Source organism: Ictidomys tridecemlineatus, chromosome 3 (genome assembly GCF_052094955.1).
Source record: "Ictidomys tridecemlineatus isolate mIctTri1 chromosome 3, mIctTri1.hap1, whole genome shotgun sequence".
In the NCBI taxonomy this organism is placed as follows: Eukaryota; Metazoa; Chordata; class Mammalia; order Rodentia; family Sciuridae; genus Ictidomys; species Ictidomys tridecemlineatus.
The window spans coordinates 33,939,142-33,961,507 of record NC_135479.1 but is presented as its reverse complement, the minus strand read 5'-3'; the positions used below and the strand labels follow the sequence as shown (position 1 = coordinate 33,961,507).

The following is a 22,366-nucleotide window of genomic DNA, read 5'->3' as shown; positions in this document are numbered from 1 at the left end:
TCTACATACACAGCTTATACAACAAACTAAGGCCCCTATTCTATACTAGAGATACTGTTAGAGCTCACAATCTAGTCAAACATCCAAGATATAAATATTTATTGTGCCCAAGCACTATGATAAGTGCACTGCCTGCATTCTTTTAATTTTCACAATTTTATGAATGAGGAAAGTACTATTATGACATCCATTTTACATATGAGAAAATTTAAATAAACCTTAGTTAAAAAAAAAAAAAAAAAAAACTTGTTCCAAGTCACACAGCCATTTAGTGGTGAAACTGGGATTGAATTCAGGTAATATAAACTCTGAACCATTACAAATAATTATGAGGCAAATAAAATGAAAAGAAAAATGAACAGAGTAGCCTGGGGAACACAGAGAAAGAACACTAAATTAACTAAATCTAATTAATTAAATAACTTTAAAGGATTGAATTATTGTTCATATATATGTTTTGAAAATTTTTTTAGTAGTAGACGAACACATACTTTTATTTATTTATTTTTATGTGGTACTGAGGATTGAACCCAGTGCCTCACACATGCTAAGCACAGCCGAGTCCACATATTTTAAAGTAGTTTATTTTCATACTATTTTACTCTACAAACCCGAAAGTGGTAAAAATGTTAGGATATGTTTTAAAACTTAAGAAAGCAAATAATATATTTATATGTTCTTTTTTTTTTTTTAAAGAGAGAGAGAGAGAGAGAACTTTAGTATTTATTTTTTAGTTTTCGGCGGACACATCTTGTTTGTATGTGGTGCTGAGGATCGAACCCAGGCTGCACGCATGCCAGGCGAGCGCGCTACCGCTTGAGCTACATCCCCAGCCCCTTTATATGTTCTTTATACATATGATTATATTTTTCTGGAACTCCTGAGCATGTGTAATAAATCATAGCTTGTTTTCTACTGACATAATTATATTCACAAACTATATTTGACTTCCATTTACAAGATTTGGAAAATTTAGTCTACTGTAAGTCTGTATTCTTACTCATTCACAAAATAAAAGATATAATTTGCCTACCTATTCATCTCTTCTATATAATAAATCACATTTCTAAATAGAAAATTTTTGTAAAGAAGAATAAAACAAAGATGGTGTAATTAAACCAATAATGAAATATATTCCATCATACTGTTTCACATTAACACAAAAAAAACCGAGTCGGGCCTGGGGATGTGGCTCAAGTCGCAGCGTGCTTGCCTGACATGCGTGCGGCCTGGGTTCGATCCTCAGTACCACACATAAACAAAGATGTTGTGTCTGCCAAAAACTAAAAAATAAATAAATATTTAAAAAAAAAAAACCGAGTCACTAAATTCAGAAAATACATTTACTAATGTATGTTAGAAATTTTTGTTATTGATGTTGACTGTCTACAAACCTGTCAGCAAAGTTCCCATGACATTTACAGCTAAGCGCGCCACACTAAGTGATTTTGGTAATGCATACTGGATACACAAGTGGGAAAGCAACTGGATAGCAAATATCTGTAATATAAAATCCAAGTGTTACATATTTCTCTTTCTTTTTTGGACCCAGGGGCACTTAACCACTGAGCCACATCCCTAGCCCTTTTCATTTTTAGTTTGAGTAGAGTCTCACTAAATTGCTTAGGACCTCATAAAGTTACTGAGGCTGGCTTGGAACTTGTGATCTTCCTGCATCCCAAGATGCTGGGGTTACAGGCAACAACACCAACGAAAATGTTACATATTTCTCAAGAAAAAATTTTAAGTATTAAAAATTATAAAATGTTTTTATATAATTAGGAACATTCCAGAGTTAAATCAAAATTTTCTTAAAGCTCAAAAATGTTTATTACCTGTTTTTCAAGTTCTGGCTGTGCAATAAGCTCAGGTATAAAATCCAGACAGATGTGCATAGATGGAATACCTGCGACTGTCAGAGGCAAAAGTTCACATGGATAACCCTATCTCAACAAGAAAGGGGAAAAAGTTAAAAATAACTATGTCAAATAAATTAGATAAAAACATAAATAAAAGGTTTACTTCTTTTCTGCAAAAAATGTTCAGAAGGCTACAGTGCCTGACATGTATCCTGGCATTAAAATTTTCTGATGAACAAGAATAGAGATAAATTATTTGAATACTTTATTAGGTTGAAAAAAATCATAAAATTTGAATTTTTCTCTATATCGTGAAGGACTATGTTCATTTATATTACTCTAATTTCTAACTGACCTCTATTAAGTTAGTATTCAAAACACCCAATATATATAAAGTTCAACCACACAGGAACTCTTTGAAAACACACCTGAAAATGAACAAGTTTAGCAATGTTGGGATCTGCAATGTACATTTGGTGCAACAGACAACAGATAAGGCACTGAACTTCTCGAAGGTTACAGAGCAAATTGTCTTCTCCTTCCTCTATTTCCTTATTTGGTGTGCTGGTGGTAATGACACTTTGAACATTCCTTAGCAAACTGTCTGGATTGACACCTTTTGCTTTTTCCTCTTCAGTAGGTAAACAAATCTCTAAGAGAATCTGGACAGCTGCACTATCCTACAAGCAAATGAAACAGAATGAAGGTAAGAAGTTTTTGAAATGGTGATTTCAAAACCCTATCTGTTTTTTCTTTTCACATGAACAGAAATTACAAAACAAGTAGTTTCTTAAAATATACACAAACTGTATGTTTTAGAACAGAAGTGAGCGATTTATGGAGCAGTGGTTTTCACTTCTTTACGGTCATGAACCCCTTAAAAATCAAAATGAAACTATATACTTTCTTCCCATAACATATATAAACAAACACAATGCATAATCTCAGAGGTCATATATTTCTAAGGCAGATCCATAGACTCCAGTTTAAGAACTTGGACTAGAGGGGTACTCTGATTCACTGACATCCAAAACTGGCCCTAGCCCAAAATAACTTCTATCAAAATATCCCTTTCTTCTTCTTTATCTCCTACTTTTCCCAGGATCTGAAATATATTGCCCTCTTTTTCTCATGTGGCTATCAATTAATTAATTTCTCTGAAATTAATAATAATAGTAATAATAATAATTAATGCCTAAGTCACTTCCCATATCTCTTTTCCATTTCAACTTGAAGACAGGCTCTTTAGTGGCCCTAGTTTTGCAAGAGATTATACCTCATAATCCCATCTACCTACAACTCACTGTGGCTCAGCCTATAAGCTTTTTAAAAAAAAAAAAAAAAAAAAAAAAAAAAAAAAAATATATATATATATATATATATATATATATTAGTTTTAGATGGATACAATAACTTTATTTTACATTTATGTGGTGCTGAGGTTTGAACCCAGGGCCTCATGCATGGTAGACAAGCACTCTTCCACTGAGCCACAATCCCAACCCTCAGCCTACAAGCTTGAATGTCATTTCATAGAACAACAGCTTGAGGGGTGATCTACTTGAGGCCACTACATATGAAGGACAGCTATAATCACCTTCATCTAGATGAAGGAATTTTAGAAAAGAGAGAAAAATATATATGACGTGCATCTCTGAAATCAGCCACTGCCTGAGATAGAAGAAAACCTGATGGGGCTGGGGATGTGGCTCACGCAGTAGGGTGCTCGCCTGGCATGTGTGCGGCCCGGGTTCGATCCTAAACACCACATACAAACAAAGATGTTGTGTCCACCAAAAAAAACTAAAAAATAAATATTAAAAAAAAATTCTCTCTCCCTCTCTCTCTCTCTCTCAAAAAAAAAAAAAAAAGAAAAAAAAAGAAAACCTGAGCTAAGTGTTTAAAAACCTGATGATTATAAAATAAGATTAGTCTCACTTTCAGTCTGTGCTGTGGCTGAGGGATTTTTAGTTTCTGATATTCTGTTTTGTTTTGATTTTGTTTCCAGTCTGTGGAGCCAGAGTGCCTACACATGAACTCTGCCATTTACCTAATGCATTATCTTGAGTAAAGCACTTAACCTGAGCCTCATTTTCCTCATCTGCGAAAATGAAAATAATACTTCATACCTCATAGGTTGATTGTAAAAGTTAAGTGATAATATATGTAAATAACTTAGACTAACACAACCTAAGTTTTACATAGGGGCTGGGGTTGTGGTTCAATGGTAGAGCGCTTGCCTAGCACATGCAAGGTCCTGGGTTGGATCCTCAGCACCACATAAAAATAAATAAATAAAATGAAGGTATTGTGTCCAACTACAACTAAAAAATTAAAAAGTAATAATAATAAGTTTTATATAGACATTAATTATTATAATCCTCAATCTCTTATCCTCACTTTTAGGGAAAGATTTATTTTAGAAATTTTTTAATGTACTATTGTGTGGATATCCAAAAAAGAAAGTAGGGCATGACCTATTTCTACAGTAAAACATACCAATAATGAGAAAAAGACTTTATTTCAATATCACACACTAGGGATTGTGCACCCATATCATTACTCCTAATTCCCCTTATTGCCAATGAGCAAGTTTCAGAATATATATTTCAAACTAAAAGGCATGTCTAATTTGATGACCTCAAATTGCATTATTCAAAAATGACAACTTAAGCTGGGTTTGGTGGTGCACACTTGTAATCTCAATGACTCAGGAGGCTGAAGTAGTAGGACTGCAAGTTCAAGGCCAGTCTCAGCAAATTAGAGAGACCTTGTCTCAATATAAAAAATAAAAAGGTCCAGGAATGTGGCTCCATGATAAAGGACCCCTGGGTTCAATCCCTAGTACCAAAACAAAAAACAAAATACTACTTAAGAGTTTCAGGGAAATTATACATTGTTATAAAACTTTTCTAATAAAAACATGAATTACATATACTGTTATAATATTTATCACTGCCTAACATTTTACTATATATGTACTCATTTTTCTGTTTACTCTCTCCAATATTTAATTTCTTTTTCTAACATTTGCTCTTAAGAAATAAATAACCAAAGATTTTGTCTTCTTCACCAAGGTATCCCCAGTCTCTGGCACACAAATTTCCAATAAATATCTGTTGAATGAGTTCAAGAGATAACTATAAACCACTGAACTGTTAAAGCCTTATATTCTGTTAAAATATAAATCTTATCTATTCTTGGTTTCAGTCCATCCAATATACAAAAACAAAGGTCATATCATTATAATAGATTCTGTAACAAAAGAAACAGCAGAATAAAATAGACACTAGTATTGCTGTATGTATATATGTGACTGTATGACCAATGTGATTCTGCAATCTATACACTCAGAATAATGAGAAATTATACCCCATTTGATTCAAATGTATGATATGTCAAGATCATTGTACTGTCATGTGCAACTAATTAAAACAAATAAAATAAAATACAAAGGTGTAAAAAAAAAAACGAAAGAAAAAAAAGGAATGCACGGCACAATATGTCACTGATATACACAGAGGACACAATATGTTATCTATTTTACCGATTTAGAAAGGAAGCCCTTGACCTTTGGACCAAAATTTTATTTCAGTAATATTTACCTGAGCAGCCAGTAATGCATTTTTCAGCTCTTCTCTGGTAACTTCTGGGGCATCAGTTTGTCCAACTAAACCTATTGTATTATTCTGGGAAGGCCTATCTTGCTCTGCTGTTTCCTTCAGGTGAGCACTAAGGTAAGCTTTAGATGCAAGAAGATATCCATTCAACATGTGTAGAGTAATATCCATTAGGGGGGGGCATCTAAACACAGAAAAAGGAGAAGAAAAATGTATCAGAAAGAATATAAATGTATAAATTAGTAAGAACATGATGAATTCAGTTTAAATAATTAGAAAAACTTGAATAACAGAGCAGTAACTTTTCCCACTGAAGTATCTGTTATCAAAAATTTAATGAATCGGGACTGGGGCTCAGCAGTAGCACACTTGCCTGGCATGTGTGAGGCACTGGGTTCAATTCTCAGTACCACATATAAATAAATAAAATAAAGATCTGTCAACAACTTAAGAAAAAATTTTTTTAAAAAAGTTTAATGAATCTTTCGTATTCTCTGTATTTGAAGGTAATATAAATAGTATTCTCTTTCAACTTATCAGCTACAATAAAATGCAGTGTTAAGTGCTACTGAAGATATTCCTGTTTTGCCGAAAATGCCACTAACAATAGGTTTTTTAGATACAAGCCTGCAAAGCAGCTGTCCTCAAAAAGGCATATCCATTATTGATAAGATAGAGACTAGATTATTCTTTTTCTTGTCTTTTTTTTTTTTTTTTAATTTATTTTAGTTCTCGGTGGGCAAACACAACATCTTTGTTTGTATGTGGTGCTGAGGTTCGAACCCGGGCCGCAAGCATGCCAGGCAAGCGCGCTACCGCTTGAGCCACATCCCCAGCCCTCTTTTTCTTGTCTTTTACAAAACAAGACAGCAAGACAACTTTTTATTCCAAGAGTGGTTCATCCACTAACCTGGGGAAGATACTTCCTAAGCTTCAGTCTCCTTATCTATAAAATAGGTACACAATTATTCATTCCTTGAAGATTGTTACAGATTAAACTTAAGTGAGGTAAAAATAAAAATGAAAAATAAATTTAAAAAAGAGAGAGATAAATAATCTCTTGAATTTTAAATGCCAATCCCTTAGAAAAAAATAGAAATTCTATTTCTCAATGCAAAAAAGAATTAAGTGTCCCCCAAAAGCTCATGTTTGAGGCAATGCAAGAAGGTTTAGAGGAGAAATTAATTCACTAATTGATTGGTAAAATATTTAATTTAAACATTTAAATGTTTTACCCAATCAATTAGTGAATCAATTCTCTGGTGGGATTAACTAAGTATGACTGAAGGCAGGTAGGGTAGCTGGAAGAGGTGGGTCAGTGGAGGTGGGCATTTGGGATATATATTTTGTTTCCCGGGGGTAGAGTCTCTCTCTCTGCTATCTGATCATCATGTGAGCTGCTTCCCTCTGCCACACTCTTCCACCATGATGTTCTGACTTACGTCAAGCCCCAAGGAATGGAGCCAACTGTCTATGGACTGAGACCTGTGAAACTGTGAGCCTCTAAATAAACCTTTCCTCCCCTAAAATTGTTCTTATCAGGTCTTTAAGTCACAGCAGTGAAAAAGATGACTAAAACACATCCAAAGCAAAAAAAAATATATTTACAAATGTATAAGTACACAGAAAAATAATGCTACATATACACCACTATAATAAAACCAGGATTAGTCCAAATGGCCAATGAGGAATTTGGTTTTACCAATGTGGGAATGACAAATATAAGAGCAAGACTTCTTACCATACATCTTTTCTTTGGTTAATCTTCTTATATGTTACGAAGTGTTTACGTATTAATATATACACTATGAAAAATTTTATACATACACAAGGAAGATGGAATACTACAAGAAACCCCTAAGAACTCATCACCCAGCCTGAACTGTTACCTACACATAGTTAGTCCTGTTTCAGAAATACCCCAATCCACTTTCCTACCACTAATTAATTAATTAAAAGCAAATCCTGAGTGTTGTAATTTTTATATATGTATATGTTATATGTGCAATTTCATTTTTGTTTTGTGTTTTTTGGTACTGGGGATTGAACCCAGGGGTGCTTAACCACTTAGTCACCTCCACTACACTTTTTATTTTTTATTTTGAGATGAAGTCTCATTAAGTCGCAAAGGACCTTGCTAAGTTGCTAAGGCTGGCCTCAAACTTGCAACACTTCTGCCTGAGCCTCCCAAGTCCCTGGGATGATAGTTGTATATCACCACACCCAACTATATGTGCAATTTCTTTTAAAATCGTGAGAAGGACCACTTGGTAAAAATAAAATAAAATTTTAAAAGATGAAAAAAAATTAAAGCTAGGCACAGTGGCACATGCCTGTATTCCCAGTGGCTCAGGAGGCTGAGGCAAGAGGATCATGAGTTCAAAGCCAGCCTTAGAAAAACTGAGGTGCTAAGCAACTCAGTGAGACCCTGTCTCTAAATAAAATACAAAGCAGAGCTGGGGATGTTGCTTAACTTTCCAACTGTAAAGTGTGCTCTTCTCAAAAATTAAGCCTCTGCTCCAAGCATTTTTCATTCTTGCTTCTATATCTTTGCTCATACTATTCTTCTCAAAATACCTCCCTTGACTCCCTAGCCTCCACCATTACACTATCAGCTCATCTAAACTCACAGTCCTCTTTAAAAGACTTATATATCTTATATATCTTATATTCCTTGGATATTACTTATCACAACTCCAAATTCAAATATTAGTGATTTTATTAAATTCTACCTTTTGAAGTGAAGCCACATCAAAGTAGTAGGCAAGGAATTAGAGGAAAATATGGAATCAACGTAGCTAACATCACAACTGAGGATGACAAAAAGGTCAGTTTTAAGGCAAGTAATGGTTCATAATGAACCAGGTTTTTAAAAGCCTTCTCCAACATGCTAGCTAAAACTGTTATTTTTCACTGATCTTGATAATGAGAGAGAGAAAGACACTACTGATAGTTAACAAAACCAAGAACAACATTTCTTTAAAGCTATGTTTTGTTAACCTCATATTAAATATTACACTGAACATACGGTTCATGAATATAAATAATATTTTAAAAAGACAAGAAACCACACAGGTCATAGTGCTTAGTTATCTGCAAGAATATTAAGATAATCATTTAAACTAAATTTCTTCTATTTCTATAACAAAACTGAAACTCAAATGACACATACCTGTGAACCCTCTGATCACATCTTAGGACAATGAGAGGATCTATCATCAGGTCATTCTGAGTATACTTTTGTTGTCGTACAAACTTTATGGAAGGCTGAAGTGCATTAACTGTCATTACCCATAGCCTGATAAAAAAAGAATCACATGTTCAAAACAGCTATATTATAACTAAAATTTATAGACATCTAGTCTTCCTTCTTAGAAAGTTATTTTCAGGGGAAAAAATTAGAAAAATAGGTATGTAAGCTTTGAAAAATTAAAAATTATACACATAAGCCTATTATTATATCTTTAAAACAAATGAAGATATAAAACAGTAAACACAAAGTAGTCTGAAAAGCTCTTCACTGTTGTAATGGGAATAATCAAGACATCCAGAATAAAAACTTGAAGTAAAACTAAGACCCCCGTTCTACCATTCTTGGTATATATGACTCTGTAAGTCACTGAGCTTCTCTGAACTGTGTCCTCATGTGAAAAAGAATAAGATAATAATCATAAATGAAATAATACCTACCAAAACACTTTGAAACTGTATCTGGCCCCATAAATATGTCATCATTTCAAATTTATTTTCATGAAACCTCAAGGTGAGATACCACATTAGACATTAATAGATTTATAAGTGGTTACTAAACTGTACCTAAGAATTACTAAGGAATATGCCAAAATGAAGGTATCTGATCTCTTATAGTGAAGCCTAGGAGTCTCCTACTCCCACCTCACACATAAAACGTCCCATTTTTAAAAATGAGAGGATAGGCAAGGATTATCACACATATACAAGAATGTTTACTTTGAAAAATATAAAATACACAAACAGGAAAAAAAATCTCAAAAGAAATAGAAAATGTAGAAATCAAAACAAAAGAATTTAATTTTGATATCCTGAAAGAATAGAATACTTCAAAATGTGGAAAGAAATTTGTTTTAATTTGTAATTATTTTTTAAAAAACTATCATATATAAAACAGGAAAAAGGCATTTTTAAAAGTACAGGCAAAGGCCAGGAACAGGTCACCTATAATCCCAACTACTCAGAAGGCTAAAGTAGGGGATCACAAGCTTAAAATCAGCCTGGGCAACTTATCATGACTGTGTCTCAAAGTAAAATTCTTTTAGAAAGAGCTGGAGATGTATCTCAGTTATTAGCACATTTGTCTAGCAGGCACAGGTTCTGGGTTCAATCCCTATTAGTAGAAAAAAAAATGCAGATAAGAGCTCTTAGATGTGAAGAATATAAAAGAAATTTAAAAGTTCAAAGAAATGAGAAAATATAATCAAAAAGCAAAAATAAATGGGGGGGGGCAGAAAACCAGTGATTAAGTCTAAAGGTTTAAAATGCAAATTACAAAAAAGAATTTCAGGAAACAGGTGAAGTTACTCAACAAAGAAAACGTCCTAAAAATGAAAGCATTGTTCCTCATACTAAAAAGGCCCATAAAGTGCCTAGCACTATGAATGAGAAATAATAACCATCAAAATTCATCATTATGGGGCTGGGGTTGTGGCTCAATGGTAGAGCACTTGCCTAGTGTGTGGTAAGCACTGGATCCTATTCTCAGCACGACATATAAACAAATAAAGGTGCATTGACAACTGGAAAAAAAATTTTTTTTTAATATTTCATTATGAAATTCCAGAAAACAAGGAGAGAAAAAACAATAGTCACACACAAGGATGGTATGACATCAATTAGAAATAGCAATAATGGAAACTCTAAGTCAATAGAATAATACCTTCAAATTTCTGGGAGCAAAAATGAACTAGATTTTTTTCTTTTCCTAATTAAGGAAATGTGGGAATGAATTTGTTATTAGTTACTGAGAGCAAAACAACAACAAAAAAATTGAACAAAAGGGAAAAAGTAAAGTATTAGTGTATGTGTCAGGTATGTGAGAGAGCACTTGTGTAAGAAAAAAAATTATAGGAGGCTGGAATGAAGCTCAGTGGTAGAGCACTTGCCTTGCAGATTCAAGGGCCTGGTTTGAACCTTAGCTCCAAAAGAAAAAATATAATCAAAGCTATCGAATTCAACTATAAATATCACTTATGTAGTCATAATAATGTGCACACTGAATATTGTTTTAACCAAAAACAATATGGAACTAGGGATTGAACTCAAGGGCACTTGACCACTGAGCCATTTCCCCAGCCCTATTTTGTATTTTATTTAGAGACAGGGTCTCACTGAGTTGCTTAGCACCTCATTTTTGCTGAGGCTGGATTTGAACTCACAATCCTCCTGCCTCAGCCTCTCAAGCCACTGAGATTACAGACATGTGCCACAGCACCCTGCTTAACCAAAAATTTTGATAGACCTGTGTCAGGAGAAATGGGAAAAAGAGGATTCACAGGGGAGAAAGTAGATAAGAATGCTAAAACCTTCAACTTGTATAATAGGAAATCCACAGATAATTTCTAAATTGAAAAATTAAGAAATCATAGTTATTATAAAAATATTATTGAGAGCTAGGACTGTAGCTCAGGGGCAGAGAACTAGTCTTGCACATGGGAGGCACTGGGTTCAATCCTTAGCACCACAAAATAAACAAATAAAACAAAGGCATGCTTTCCACTTACAACTACAAAAAAAAAAAATTTTAATATTATTGAGGGGCTGGGATTGTGACTCAGTGGTAGAGCACCTGCCTTGCATACATGGGGCACTGGGTTCAATCCTCAGCACTACATAAATAAAAAATAAAAGTATTGTGTCCATCTACAACTAAAACATATATATATAAAATTGAGCTATATCAAAAGGATGTAAATGCTAGAATAAAAAAAACAAAACAGAAGGCTGGGGTTGTGGCTCAACGGTAGAGCACTTGCCTAGCATGTGTGAGGCACTGGGTTCGATCCTCAACACCACATAAAAGTAAATAAACAAAATAAAGGCATTGTGTCCATATACAACTAAAAAATATATATTTTAAAAAAAAATTAAAAGAGGGCTAAGGGGGCTGGGGATGTGGCTCAAGCGGTAGCGCACTCGCCTGGCATGCTTGCGGCCCGGGGTTCGATCCTCAGCACCACATACCAACAAAGATGTTGTGTCCGCCAAGAACTAAAAAATAAATATTAAAAATTCTCTCTATCTCTCTCTCTCCTCTCTCACTCTAAAAAAAAAAAGAAAGAAAGAAAGAAAAAAAAGAGGGCTAACGGTGCACCTCAGTGGTCAAGTGCTTGCCTAGTATGCAAGAGGCTCTGAGTATGATTCCTAAGACTATACACACAAAAAAGGTAAAAGCTAAAAAATAGTTGTTTCTGGGGAATAGGGTATAAAATAAAAGGTGTGAGGCAGACCATATATATTACTAGCTTCTTAAATTTCAGCACATTTGTTAATTTGACATTAAGTAAAACTTAAATTTAGAAAAATATAAATATTCCCAGATCTTACTCCATACCTATTGAATCTCAAGTAACTCAAACCCAGAACTGTGTTTTAGAGCTGATCAGGCGTTAGTGATGTAATCTATGGACCAGCACATTCCTTCTGACTAAAAATAAAGAGTAAATTCAGTGTTCTCATTGCTACATATTGGAATCACCTGGGGAAATCTAAAAATAGATACTGATGCCTCACTCCACCACAGACATTCTGATTTAATTGGCATGGGATACAACCTGGGGATCAGGAATTTTTAAATCTCTCCAGGTGATTTCAATCTGTATTTGAACACCAAGCACCCTTACAGATGAATATTTAGATGAATACAGATGAATATTTAGACATCAGAAAGGGTGCATGGCATCCAAATATTAGTAAATTCATAGGAAAGTAGGCAAACAAACACTAAGACAAGCCAGGCGTGGTGGCCCACGCCTGCAATCCCAGCGGCTCTGGAGGCTGAGGCAGAAGGATCTCGAGTTCAAAGCCAGCCTCAGCAACTTCAAGGTACAAAACAACTCAGTGAGACCCTGGCTCTAAATAAAATACAAATTTGGGCTGCAGATGTGGCTCAGTGGTCAAGTGTCCCTGAGTTCAATCCCCAGTACCAAAAAACAGACAATTATTAACTTTTGGGGGAAAAAAAGTTGGGCTAGACAAGAAAGGTAATCACAAAAATAATTATGTGAAAATATACTGAATACATTTTCCAATGTGTATATTATGTCACTGCTTGTAATTTTCTTAAAAGGATATTCAAGCTGGGCACAATGGCACTCACCTGTAATCCCAATGGCTCAGGAAGCTGAGGCAGAAGGATCACAAGTTCAAAGCCAGCCTCAGCATAATACTTAGCAAAGCCCTACGCAACTTAGTGAGACCTTGTCTCAGTGGTTAAGCATCCTTGGGTTTAAAAAAAAAAAAAAAAAAAGATTCAAACACAGACACATGTATAAATGCACAAAGCAGCTCTGGAAAATTAGTTAAATACCCAGGTAGAACCTCTGCAATGATGTAAGACATAATGATCTAAATCAAAATTAGCCAAAAGTAACAATACATGAGAAATCCACTTTTAAAAGAAATGTTTCAAACTGGAAATAGGCTATCTATTAAAATTTATTTTTATTAGTTGTTGATAGACCTTTATTTTTTTATTTATATGTGGTGCTGAGAATCAAACCCAATGCCTCATACATGCTAGGCAAGTGCACTACCACTAAGCCCCAGCCCCAGCCCCAACCCCTTATTCTTTTCCTTAAAAATAAAACAACTCTTTGGTAGCATTCCAAAAGGAATTATATTGTCACATACTAAAAAAAATATTGTAATAAGTGATCTTGTGAAAATTATTTTCAACAATATAATAATATGACAGTATATTATCACTGCTATACTTTCTGTATTGCATGTAACAATACAATGAATTTACCTTCTAGGCATCACAGTATTAAGAACCATCCATAATTTATTGACCGTTTGAAGAATTCTGCGTGGAACTCCTGAATTCAACAGCTGGTTCATATTGGAAGTTAATACTTCTGCATATGGTATAAGTTCGCTGGCAGAGAGCAGAGTCAAGTGTTCTATAATCTGCATCACTTGTGTGTGACTTACAGGAACAGCTGAAAACGCTAAAAAGAAAATTCAGCAGTCATAACCTAAATTATATAATTTACCAAGCAAGAAATATTCCTTCTCAGACTACTGGTCAAAGAAAACAAGGTTGCTAAAAGTAAAATTTTCAATGTAGCTACAGTTTTGATTAATCCTAAAAAAAAAAAAAAAAAAAAAAGTGTAAGTGCAGTTATTTTATAAAGGACAACAACAGTAAAATCTCATTTTTTAAATCATATTAATGACTCAAAAACTAATCTCATTTACTTGGGTGATTTACACTGATTTTAAAAGTAGGACTAAAATAGAAAAAGAAGCCAAAGTATTAGTTCTGTAGTTCTGATAGTTATTAATTTTAAAGGTCCAACTTCTTGATACTTTTTTCCAGGTGGCCCCCTTTTAGGATCCAGCAGATTGCTTTTACTAGAAAACATCTAGAAGTATGCTTTCCAAAAGAGTAGTGAAATATCTTATTAATAATTTTATAAGATTACATGATAAAATAACAATATATTGGTAATGTCTGATAAAATAACTAAAATTATTTTTGTTTTTTCCTTCTCAGCTGCCTAAGGACTACCTACCACCAGGAACAAATACCTCTCTAGCCTAGGAAGTTTATTAAACAATGGTCATCAATTTCCTTAACCCTAAGAAGATAATAATAACTAAAACAGAAATTCAGGAAAAATATCCAAAATTTACAACACCATGCCAGATATGGTCTTCATATTTGGATTTAGATCCCATGTTAGTGGTGGCAAGAAACCTGGCTTTGGTATGATTTACAATTCCTTGGTATTATGAAATGAAAAATAAACCCAAACAGACTTGCAAGGCACTGTGTCAAAAGAAATTGACCTGAAGAAAACAGTGAAAGGAAAATTTTTAAAAAGAAATTAAAAAAAAAAAAAACCCACAGCGAAAGGAATTTAAGAACAGAAGAAGAAAGGAAGACTGCAAAGGCCAATGCTAGTGCTAGCAAGCAGGAGCAAAGATTCTGCAATACTTTTATTTTGCAGTGATTGCACAAATTGTTCACAAGAAAATAAATAAACTAGAAAAAAGTTTAAAAAATTAATTTTGCCGCTTTCTTTTTACTTTTTTAATAGAATACTAGAAAGTTCATATATGTGGTTTGCATTATTTCAATTTAACAGTATTAATCCAGAATATTATCCATTAATGACAAGCACATTGCCTTCCTTATTCAAAGCATTTATTTCTTTTTTTTTTTTTTTTTAAAGAGAGAGTGAGAGAGAGGGACAGAGAGAGAGAGAGAGAAAGAGAGAGAATTTTAATATTTATTTATTTTTTCTTAATTCTCGGCGGACACAACATCTTTGTTGGTATGTGGTGCTGAGGATCGAACCCGGGCCGCACGCATGCCAGGTGAGCGCGCTACCGCTTGAGCCACATCCCCAGCCCCATCAAAGCATTTATTTCTAACCAGTTTAGGACCTTTCTAAAACCACACCTTTTTTAGTGATATAACATAGGATATGAAGGAAAAGACATAAGTAATTTGATCCCCAGCACTAGGAGAGATAAATATATATCTCCCATACACACACACACACACACACACACACACACACACACACACACGTCAAAAAGAAATGGCTAAAACTCCTTCAACTCAGAGAAAATTACTTAAAATATACTCACCAAAACACCTATATTCCCAGGAAAATTCTGCATTATTATAAGGTTTCAATTAGCCTAGGATGTTCTTGTACTATTAAAAGAGTAAGAAGAGGATCCATTTACTGTACCTTCTTGTAGTTGTTTAGGAGAGTGGTTTTTGGCATTATTAGTCAGGAGCATTCGCCGCAATAGAGCATCTGTCCCTGTGATTTCTTCTTCACAAATCCAGTCATCCACAATACATAAATGTGGGTAGTTAGTTGCAAGGAGACGTAGTAAAGCTGAATGCAACCCTTAAAAATTAACAGCAAGTCGATTAGATTTTCCACTCTCAAAAAACAGAAGTTTCCCCATCAAGGCAACAGCCCATGAGGAAAGATTATCCTTTAAAGCAGTGTTTCTCAAAACACTGCTAGGGCACCTCTAGCATCAGAAGCTTGGGAAGCTTGTTTCATTTGCAGAGTAAGAAATTATATGCCAGATGACTATAGCAGAAACTCTGGAATAGAGCCTTAGGAATTTGCACTTCTGTACATGCACAGCACAGTTTAAGAATTTCCGTATAGTAGTTCAAGCAAGAGAATCCGGTTAAATCAATCCCCAAGTGATAAACAGTAAGTTGGAAACTATTATATCAAAAGTTCTCAAGAGCCGGGCTCCGTGGCACATGCCTGTAATCACAGTGACTCGGAAGGCTAAGGCAGGAAGATTGCAAATGGATCTTGAGTATAAAGCCAGCTTCAGCAAAAGAAAGGTGCTGAGCAACTCAGTGAGACCCTGCCTCTAAATAAAAATATAAAAAATAGGACTGGGGATGTGGCTCAGTGGTTGAGTGCCCCTGAGTTAAATCCCCAGTACCAAAAAAAAAAAAAAAAAAGTTCTCAAGCTTTCTTCTACCTCATTCCAACATAAATATTTCATCAGGAAAAGTTATTTGACATAGCAATGTTTCAAGAGTTGAGTGGAGTGAAAAAAAAGAGGGTAAAAGAATGTCTGCTTGGCAGAGATCATACATGGTTTAAAAAAGGCCCACTGAGAAATGCAGATAGGCTTCTGTAAAGAATATACACTTTCTTCCAACCCACTAAGAATCATTGCTATACATGATAAAATTAAAACTGCCCATTTTTGAGTATGTAAAAGTGACAACTTTTGCTGAGCGCAGTGGCACATGCCTCTAATCCCAGCAGCTTGGGAGGCTGCGGCAGGCAGATCTGAAGTAAGACCCTAAGCAACTTAGTGAGATCCTGTCATTGAAAAAACAAAAAGGGATTGGGGATTTGGCTCAGTGGTTAAGTACCCCTGGATTCAATCCCTGGTACCAAAAACAACAACAAAAAAGTGACAACTTTTAGTATAACCTACCTAAAACCTACTAAATCAAACTCTTTTTTCTAACATTTTGCTTATAGCATAGTTTGACTATTTACAACTGTTGTGTAATATTAGTAAAAAGAAAATAAATGATACGATAAAAATACTTACTTAGTTATATGAAGTACCACAAGCTAAGTGCTTGGCACATAAGTATCCAATAAATATTGATAATACTATATTATTACTATCATCATCAGAGTAGTAGTAAGAGTGTAGAAATAATAGTAGTAGTATCAAAGTATTTAAGATCAGATTGTCCCCTCATAATGCAACTTAAACCATACCCAATGATAATACCTGCTTCATTTCTCACGAAAACTGCTTAAAATTGAGGCTAAATGTTTACAAAAATTATAACAAAAAGTGATATTTTAAAGTTTAAATATAAATTATTCTATTGCGCATTTTTTCTTTTTTTGGTACCAGGGATTGAACCCAGAGGCACCTAACCACTGAGCCATATTCCAAGGACTTTTTTCATATTTAATTTAAAGACAAGGTCTCAATGAGTTGTTTAGGGCCTTGCTAAGTCACTAAAGCTGGCTTTGAACTCAACAATCCTCCTGCCTCAGATTCCAAGCCACTGGTATTATGGGCATGTGCCCAGCTCCTTTGCTCTTTTTAATTTACAATTAAAACTACTCCCAACAGTCACAAAAAGACTGCTTACAATAGTATAAACTAATCTACATTTAATGATATTTTCAATAAAACATGTTAATTACTAAATACTGCTAAATACTACATCATTTCTTTGGAAACAGACCATGCAAAGTTATAAGTTAATAAATGCAGACATCTGGTTAAAGATGATCAATGAAGATTCATATTTCTCCTTAAGACCAACCACAAGAAAGAAAATTACAACTTTGAAGAAACAAAAACACAAACATTATAAAAACTGCCTAAGAAAACTAATTTCTAAAAATAGTACTATATTTCTATTTATAGTTAAACTACACTATATCTGTATCAATGTATTATAGAATATTATGAAACAATTGCAAATGATACGGTAAATCTACATGTATTAATATGAAAAAATATTCAAGTGTCCAAGGGGAAAAAATTCTCATGAGAAGGGTATAATATCATTCATAGATTTTTGGTTTTTTGGTTGGTTGGTTTTTTGTACCAGGGATTGAATACAGGAGTGCCCTTTTATTTTTTTACTTTGAGACAGAGTCTCGCTAAGTTGCTTAGGGCCTCATGAAGTTGCCGAGACTGGCTTTGAACTTGCAATCCTGCTGCCTCAGCATCACAAGTCACCAGGATTACAGGTTTGATCCCCTACACCAAAATCATTCATAGATTTTTTTTTTTAATACTATTAGTTGTTGATGGACACAATACCTTCATTTTATTTATTTATATTTATGTGGTAGTGAGAATAGAACTCAGTGCCTCACACATGCTAGGGCAAGTGTCCTACCACTGAGCCACAACACCAGCCCCATCATTCATAGGTTAATGTAATTTTTTTTTTTTAATTCGTGTGTGTGTCTATTAGGTTCAACCACAAGAAACTGCTGTTTGAGTAGGTTAAAAATATAGATGGCTCTCGATTTATAATGACTAAAACTTTTCAACTTTAGTATGAAAGTGATACATGTTCAGTAGAAATTGCACTGTGAATTTTTATATAGTTTCCAGAGTTAGCAAAATGCAATTAAGGACTGGAATTTTTAACTCAGTGGCAGAGCCCTTGCCTAGCATGTGTGAGACACTGAGTTTGAACCTTGGCACCACATAATTAATTAATTAATTAAGGGATTGTGTCCATTTACATCTAAAAATATTTTTTTAAAAAGCAATTAAGATACTCTCACTTTTGCTAAGGCTGGCTTTGAACTCATAATCCTCCTGCCTCAGCCTTCCAAACTGCTGGGATTATGGGTGTGCACCACTGTGCTCAGCTCAGTAAGTTTTCTTAACAGTAAACTTTGTCAGTAAAAAGCAAATAAAACAAATACCTCCCAACTCTTGCTGTAGCCCTTGGGCCTGCCGAATGAGGAATTTGATAGGAATCTGATCCATTAAAGAAGAAGAATACGATTTGGGTTTTCTCTGCATGGCAGCTGTTAGTTAAACATAAAAAACATGGGGGAAAAAAGTGTCAGAATTTAAAAAAAAATCTTAACCTTCAACCCAAATGCAAACAAAAACAATGTTAAATTACTTTTAATTCACAATCTGTAAAGAGTATATAAGATGAAGAATCAATAACAAAATTGTGAATTATAGGAAAAGCAAGACATATCTAAGGGTAAAGTCTGGAACATGTCCTGAAGTTGAAACCTGGGGAGAGAAAAATCACTATTAGTGAGAGAAGCTACATGCAGAAAAGCACTACACTAAAAGAACTCATAAGTGAGTCAAGACATTCCTAAATCTAATCAGGATGGTCAAACGCAGTCATGAACACATGGCTTAGAGCTTCATGATTCTAATTTAACTCATAAAAAGAAGCCTTAATTTAATCACATTATATACATTGTAGTGATTTTCTTTTTTTTTTTTTTTTGTACCAGGGATTGAACTCAGGGATTACTCAACCACTGTGCCACATCCCAAACCCTTTTTTGTATTTTATTTTAGAAACAGGGTCTTAGCACCTTACTACTTTGTTGAAGCTGGCTTAGAATGCCTGGCTAGTGACTTTTTAAAAAAAGTTAAGCAATATGGATTTGACTTCCTTCTCTTTTAACTCCTACCTTCAGCTAGCAATGTCTTTATTTTTTAACAAGTCCATCTTGATTTCTATTCTTTTTCCTATCTTAATTCAGTGTCTACTCATCCTTCATTTAAATATATACTATGACCAAACTCTCAGGCTTGTAATTTCTCATCTCTTTATTAATCATTCTTTATCCTGAAACCCCAATGTTCTAATACAGAGTTGGCCAAATCATCTCTCTCCAGCTCTAGACTCTAAACCTTCAATGGATTCATAGATCACACAGTATAAAGATATTTGCCAATCAACACTACCTTTCTCTGTCTCATCTCTATCACATTCTATGTGCCTACCACATTAATTTCATTCTAACATAATCTGCTGTATACCACATGAACCTATTAGAATCTCAATCCCAATGTCTACAGCATATTCAAAAAGGGCAAAACAGTGCACACCTGTAATTCCCAACAATTTGGGAGAATGAAGCAGGATTGCAAGTTGGAGGCCAACTTGAGCAACTTAAAGAGACCTTGTCTCAAAATAAAAAATAAAAAATCAGTGGTAGAGTGCCCCTGTGTTCAATCTCCAGTATATGATTCCCCAGAAAAAGACTTTATTAACATACACACACAAAAAAAACTGGATCCGGACGCAGTGGTGCTCGCCTGTAATCCCCGCAGCTCGGGAGGCTGAGACAGGAAGATCAGGAGCTCAAAGCCAGCCTCAGCAAATGTGAGACACTAAGCAACTCAGTGAGACCTTGACTCTAAATAAAATACAAAAAAGCACTGGGGATGGGGCTCAGTGGCTGAGTGCCCCTGAGTTTAATCCCTGGTACTCAAAAAATAAATAACAAATAAATAAATAACTGGAGGGCTAGGGCTATAGCTCAGTGGTAAAATGCTTGCCTAGCATGCACATGGTTTGATCCCTAACGCCTCACAAAGAAAACCTCGAAAAGAAAAAAACAAAGAATAAATTCACTTATGTGTCAACAATTTTTTTTTTTTTTTTGGTACTGGGGACAGGGATTTAACCCTAAAGGGGAGCTTTACCACTGAATTACCTCCCCAGACCTCTACTGCTTTTAATTTGGTTATTACTCTTCACACTAATGTGTGACAGGACAAAGAGTAAATTCAAGCAAAAAGCTGGGTGTGGTGGCGCACGCCTATAATCCCAGGGGATCAGAAGGCTGAGGCAGGAAGATCACATGTACAAAGCCAGCCTCAGCAATTTAGCAAGGCTATAAGTGAGACCCTATCTCAAAATAAAAAATAAAAAGGGCTTGAGATGTGGCTCAGTAGTTAAGCAACCCTCGGTTCAATCTCTGGTACAAAAAAAAAAAGCAAAAAATTTCTTCAGTTTTACCTCTTAATTAATTAATTAATTTATTTATTTATTTTTAAATATTTATTTTTCAGTTTTTCGGTGGACACAACATCTTTATTTTATATTATGTGGTGTTGAGGATCGAACCCAGTGCCCTGCGCATGCCAGGCGAGCGCGTTACTGCTTGAGCCACATCCCCAGCTTTTACCTCTTAATTTATATTTAGTGAATATGATTAATAAAAATTCTCAAAATATAGGTGATTAAGTCACCCATTAATTTAGCCTGCTAAACAGAGGATTGAGCCAGAGAAGTGATTATGCACCCACACATACTTATGCATTGAGAATACTTTGTCTTGGCTGCAAATATTATAAAGTGACACTAGAGTTTGTTAAGAGTATTTGGCTTTATTTTATCATACAACACCTTAGAAAATAATGCATGCAGAAAATAATAATGACTACTAGAACCACTCGCCCACACAAAACTTACCTAAAGTCTTTGTGTTTGCTAGGAGAGCTTCTTCATAAGACAGTATGTAGTAAAGCACCAAAAGCTGCGCTGTGATACTGAAACGCTGATTAAGGCGGATATTGTCACCCTGGAGGTAATATAACAAACTTTAAAATACTGTTAAGTTGCATTGGTGCTTTTTCTTTTCTAATAGCAAAAGCATCAAAACAGACTATCTAGCACTGTTGCTCCCACAGTTGGATAAACTGGGAGAAATGTTGCTGAATTTGCACTAACTCAAAGAGATGACTTGAAGTTTAAGTGAAATCTGAGATGGCATGACAGATGAACACCATGTTACCTAGATGAACACCATGTTAATAGGAAAAAAAAGAGACTTCAGCTACTACTACTCAGTAGCATTCCCAGCAAGTTGCTTCTGAAAGGCTTACAGAATCTCAAGTATTATGTAAAATTTGTCATGAAGAAAACAATCCTAGAAAAGATATGACATTTAACTGTATTTGTGAAAAAATGTAACTCTTGCCAGGCACAGTGGCACACACCTGTAATCCCAGCAGCTCAGGAGGCTGAGACAGGAGGATGGAGAGTTCAAAAACAATCTCAGCAAAAACTGAGGCACTAGGCAATTCAGACCCTGTCTCTAAATAAAACACAAAATAGGGCTCGGGATGTGGCTCAGTGGTCAAGTGCCCCTAAATTCAATCCCTGGTACAAAAAAAAAAAAAAAACTCTTTTTTTTTCCCCTTCCAACAAAATGAGGAAAAAATACTTTAATCAAATTTTCCATACACAATTTATGTACATCTTAAGATTTGTGATAAGCTAACACTCTGCTGAATGTGCTGAAATGTCACACTGTTGACAAATACAAATACACAATCTCTACACTTTACCTGTACACTTTAAAACAAAGACTTTAAAAGACTCCTCAAGCCAGAGCAATTAGACAGACAAAAGAAATTAAAGGCATAAAAATAGGAAAAGAAGAACTTAAATTATCACTATTTGCGGACAACATGATTCTATACCTAGAAGACCCAAAAGGGTCTACAAAGAAACTACTAGAACTAATAAATGAATTCAACAAAGTGGCAGGATATAAAATCAACATGCATAAATCAAAGGCATTTCTGAATATCAGCAACAAAACTTCTGAAACAGAAATGAGGAAAAACACTCCATTC

At 34.6% G+C, this 22,366-nt stretch overlaps 1 protein-coding gene across 5 annotated transcripts in view; it reads right to left on the bottom strand.

Moving 5' to 3' along the window:
* Ints2 (integrator complex subunit 2) overlaps positions 1-22,366 on the bottom strand; it is a 54,320-nt gene that overhangs the window by 2,404 nt on the left and 29,550 nt on the right. For all 5 annotated transcript variants that reach the window (XM_078042355.1, XM_078042360.1, XM_078042356.1 and 2 more), the window contains exons 15-23: positions 21,198-21,306; positions 18,664-18,768; positions 15,442-15,606; positions 13,482-13,683; positions 8,652-8,777; positions 5,465-5,663; positions 2,288-2,539; positions 1,836-1,943; positions 1,395-1,500 (exon numbers count right to left, since the gene is read on the bottom strand). In XM_078042355.1, the coding sequence (XP_077898481.1) occupies positions 1,395-1,500; positions 1,836-1,943; positions 2,288-2,539; positions 5,465-5,663; positions 8,652-8,777; positions 13,482-13,683; positions 15,442-15,606; positions 18,664-18,768; positions 21,198-21,306 (1,372 nt within the window). The remainder of the gene's footprint in view (positions 1-1,394; positions 1,501-1,835; positions 1,944-2,287; positions 2,540-5,464; positions 5,664-8,651; positions 8,778-13,481; positions 13,684-15,441; positions 15,607-18,663; positions 18,769-21,197; positions 21,307-22,366) is intronic.